The 4,383-nt window shown below is 37.8% G+C and overlaps 1 protein-coding gene across 1 annotated transcript; it reads left to right on the top strand.

Moving 5' to 3' along the window:
• Window positions 1–149: 149 nt before the first annotated feature.
• Window positions 150–689, top strand: LOC109221682 (the record flags this gene model as incomplete). Its single annotated transcript, XM_019386150.1, has 1 exon — window positions 150–689. A coding segment is annotated over exon 1 (540 nt), but the record flags the coding sequence as incomplete, so codon positions are not given.
• Between the last annotated feature and the right edge of the window lie 3,694 nt (window positions 690–4,383).

Genomic DNA, 4,383 nt, shown 5'->3' with positions numbered 1-4,383 from the left:
ACAGGCGAAACCCCGATCATTGGTGTGAATTCCATAACGATCATGGACACAAAACATCAGATTGCAGTTTTTTGCAGGGAGAAGTTGATCATTTGCTAAAACAAGGGTATCTTACTGAGTTATTCAGTGAGAAAGGTAAACATGCGTATATGAAAAACAGGCAGGAGCCACCAAAACCACCTTCTCCCAAAAGAACAGTTAACGTTATAAGCGGGGGCGAAGACATCAATGTTGTATCATATGCCGCAGCTAACAAAATTTCAAAAGTTACAATTACCCACGGGAAGCGGCTGCGGCATGTGTTAGAAGAAGAAAATATTACGTTTGATGATGCAGATGCTGAGGGTTTATTGACTCCACATAACGACGCACTGGTAATATCTTTACTCATATATGATACTAATGTTAAACGGGTTTTAATTGATCCAGGTAGTTCAGTGAACATTATTTTGTTACGAGTGCTACGTGAGATGCAAGCAGAAGGGAAATTGGTGCCAAAAGCGCATACTTTGTCAGGTTTCGACAATTCTAGTGTGGTAACAAAAGGGGAAGTGATGCTCACTACATTTGCGGAAGGTGTTGTCAAGGATACAAAATTTCAAGTAGTAGAAATGGAAATGGCTTACAATATAATTATGGGTAGGCCATGGATCCACGACATGGATGTTGTTCCATCAACTTTGCATCAAGTTATTAAATTTCCAGCACCATGGGGAATATGTCAAATTAAGGGAGACTAACAAACATCCAGGAGCATGAACTCCGTGGTGAATTCAAATGAGAAAGGTGAAAAGAAATAGCAATTACAGAATCCAGTTAAGGATAACACAATATCAACCTCGGCTAATTCAGGGAAAATAGACATGGATTCAAGACCTGATTTCATTCAAGAGCCAGAAGAAAATGAAAACATCAAAACTACAATAGAGGAGCTGGAAGCACTGGTTTTATTTGTAAACTGGCCAGAAAGAAAAGTGTACATAGGCGCCAATCTTAGCCCAGAGATGAAACGTAAGTTGATTGAATTTTTAAAAGCTAACGTAGATTTTTTTGCTTGGTCCCATTCTGATATGACAGGTATACCACCGGAGGTAATGACTCACAAATTAAATGAAGATTCATCTCACCCACCTGTAAACAGAAGAAAAGAAAGCAAGGCGCTTTTAAAAATCAGGTAATTCAGGATGAGGTGAACAAATTGTTAAAGAATGGGTCTATTCGTGAGGTAAAGTATCCTAAATGGCTAGCTAACACTGTCGTGGTACCTAAAAAGAATGGTAAATGGCGAGTTTGTGTAGATTATACAGACCTTAACAAAGCTTGTCCTAAAGATTCTTTTCCATTACCTCATATAGATCAACTAATTGATGCTACTGCAGGGCACGAATTGTTAAGTTCTTTAGATGCATACTCAGGTTATAATCAGATTAAAATGGATCCAGACGATGAAGAAAAAACATCATTCATAACAGACATGGGGACTTATTGCTATAAGGTAATGCCTTTTGGTCTAAAGAATGCAGGAGCAACGTATCAAAGGTTAGTTACCAAAATGTTTCAAGAACATTTGGGAAAGACTATGGAAGTTTATATAGATGATATGCTCGTCAAAACACAACATACAGTAGATCATATATCGCATCTGTCTGAAACGTTTAAGATTTTGCGAAAATTTAATATGAAATTAAACCCCGAAAAATGTGCATTTGGTGTAGCATCAGGTAAGTTTTTGGGTTTTCTTGTTTCTAACCGTGGTATTGAGGTAAATCCTGCACAGATTAAGGCCATTGAGGAAATCCCTGACGTACTTTCAAGTAAGAAAGAAGTTCAAAGACTGACAGGGAGGATTGCAGCTTTGGGAAGATTTATTTCTAAGTCATCAGAGAAATGCTTTAGATTCTTCTCATCCCTTAAAAAGCAAGATCATTTCGAATGGAATGAAGAATGTCAACAGGCACTCAGAGATTTGAAAGCATACTTGTCAAATCCACCTTTTCTCGCAAAACCAAAGGCTGGGGAAAGACTACTCATTTACCTTGCTGTTTCAGAAGTAGCGGTGATAATAGGCGAAATCTAGGTGATTTAGCTATTGTTTATGCTTCCACTTAATTATATTCCAATGACATAATACGGTTAATTGATGAAAAATAGGCTCTAATTGTGATTTGTATACATTGCAGGATGAGGAGCTTATATGGTGCTTTCAAGAGGCTATTGGAATGATTTAAGAGCAAAAACGACCCCTCGGAGTTAAGTGCGTGCAAGGACGAGACAAGAAAATGAAAAAAAATCAAGCCCAGATGCGCGAAGAAACGCGCGAAGTCGCGCGGTAGTTCGCGCGTGTTAGGGAGCTGAGGCAGAATGATGCACGAAGTTACGCGCAAAGTCATGCGCGAGCTTGCGCTAGTCACCCGGGAAAAGTGTCCTTTTTCACATTGGAGAAGGTATAATTGTTTGGGCCCAACCCTACTTGGTATATATACATGAGAAAACGTTTTTAGAGTAATTTTGGATGGGGGAGGACGCCACTTTTGGTGATTTCTAACATACTTTGGAGGAGAATTCACGTGGGCCAACACACACCATGCTTGGAGGAGGCTTCTAACTAGTTTTTCTTCTCTTCTCTTTCTTTAATTTTATAGTTTATTAGTTCTAGAGTTTTGGCTGCTACATGAACGTTGTAGTTTGAAGCTTGAAATGTTCTTATTATTTTATCATATTGGTTTATTCATTCAATCTTGCACTTAATTATTTGATTGCTTGATCACCAATTGAATACTATCTACGAATCTAGGATTGAACTCGAGAGAGGGAATTCTAGATTGCATATAAGATTGAGTAGAGCAAGATCTTAACTCTTAGGGGGAGCGAATTTGCGGTTAGGATAGGAATATACCTAATCGCCTTGCTTGGTTATTATACGGGAATTATAATTGCGTTCTTGTTAATCCTAATTCCATAGGAATATAGGCGTTAGGTTAGCTTGAATAGGCGAGTTGTACTTCGGGAGAAGGTTACGAGCAATATTAACCCCATCAACCAATAAACTAGATAAATTAATTAGACAATTTAGGTAGAAAACTCAACAGGATTGTTAGCTAACCCATAGCTCTAGAATATTCACTCACATTGAATTCGTCTCTATAATTCACCAACTTGTTTCCTTTGTTTCTCAGTTTACTACTCTAGATTATCTTTAGTTAAATATTCATACTTTGGATTCACTTGAATAGATTAATTGTTTGGTTTAGTTTAGTTGATAGTTAATCACAAGTCCCTGTGGGTACGATATCTGGACTTACAATCCTATATACTTGTCGACCACGTATACTTGCGTGTGCGTTTGGGAGCAACAAGTTTTTGGAGCCGTTGCCGGGGACTTAGAAATTAACTATTTTACTAGATTGGATTTTTACTTTTTGCCTATTCAAGTTTTTATTTTTTATTTTTATCTTAGTTTAATATTTTATTATCTTTGTTGACATGGCATCGTGGAAAGATAATTGGTCGAATATTAGTTACTCTTATTATGGCGATCCTTGTCCATATTGTGGAGGACCACACTTAGGGCAAAATTGTGCATCTCAATCTGATGTGTGGAATTTTGGTAACGTGTGTGGTTGTCAAGGTGGCCATTGGGATGGTTGTCCTAATTCTTATCATCCTTCCCAGAGTTCTTATTATAATGTTTCTAATAACGTTTATGAGTTTGATAGGAGCAATGAAGTGGAGGATATGGAAAGCAAGGCTCGTATTATGGACATGATGAGGCAAGTAGCCAAGCAACAAGATGAAAATCGAAAGGCTATACAAAGAATTAGTGAAGCAATCATGAGAATGATGGTCGAGGCGGAGGAAGTGGCTGAAGAGAGAGAGTTCCCACCAGAAGAAAATTTAGAAGAAGCAGATATAGTGAGCCAATCTTGGCTAGAGGAACAAGCTCAACTAATAAAATCTCATGAGTTTCTACGTGATGGTCTTTCAAATATGACAAAACAACTAATAGATATCCATGACCTGCACGATCAATTGAATAAAAAAGTTGAGGCGTCTGATGCCCTACAACCAATTGTTGTGGATACTGGTCAACTTATGGAGCGGAAAGAGGAATTCCAACTATTTTCGCCAAAATATTATTAATGATGCCAAGGTTGAAGAAGAGTGCAAAATTGAGGATGTCAAAGATAATGCAATTTTGGAGTTGGAGCGTATTGGACCTCATTCTAAACACTTTTCAACATTGTGTTTGGTTGGTGACATGGAAATTGATCCATTCGAGCATATGGAGAATTCAATAGATGAGGAACAAAGTGTTTATATTTTGAAATTTGTGATGTCAAGGAGACAAAACGACATTCCTCACTTAAAGGCCAAGAAGTGCAA

This window comes from Nicotiana attenuata, unplaced genomic scaffold, assembly GCF_001879085.1.
Source record: "Nicotiana attenuata strain UT unplaced genomic scaffold, NIATTr2, whole genome shotgun sequence".
NCBI lineage: Eukaryota > Viridiplantae > Streptophyta > Magnoliopsida > Solanales > Solanaceae > Nicotiana > Nicotiana attenuata.
This window is presented reverse-complemented; position numbering and strand designations above follow the sequence as displayed.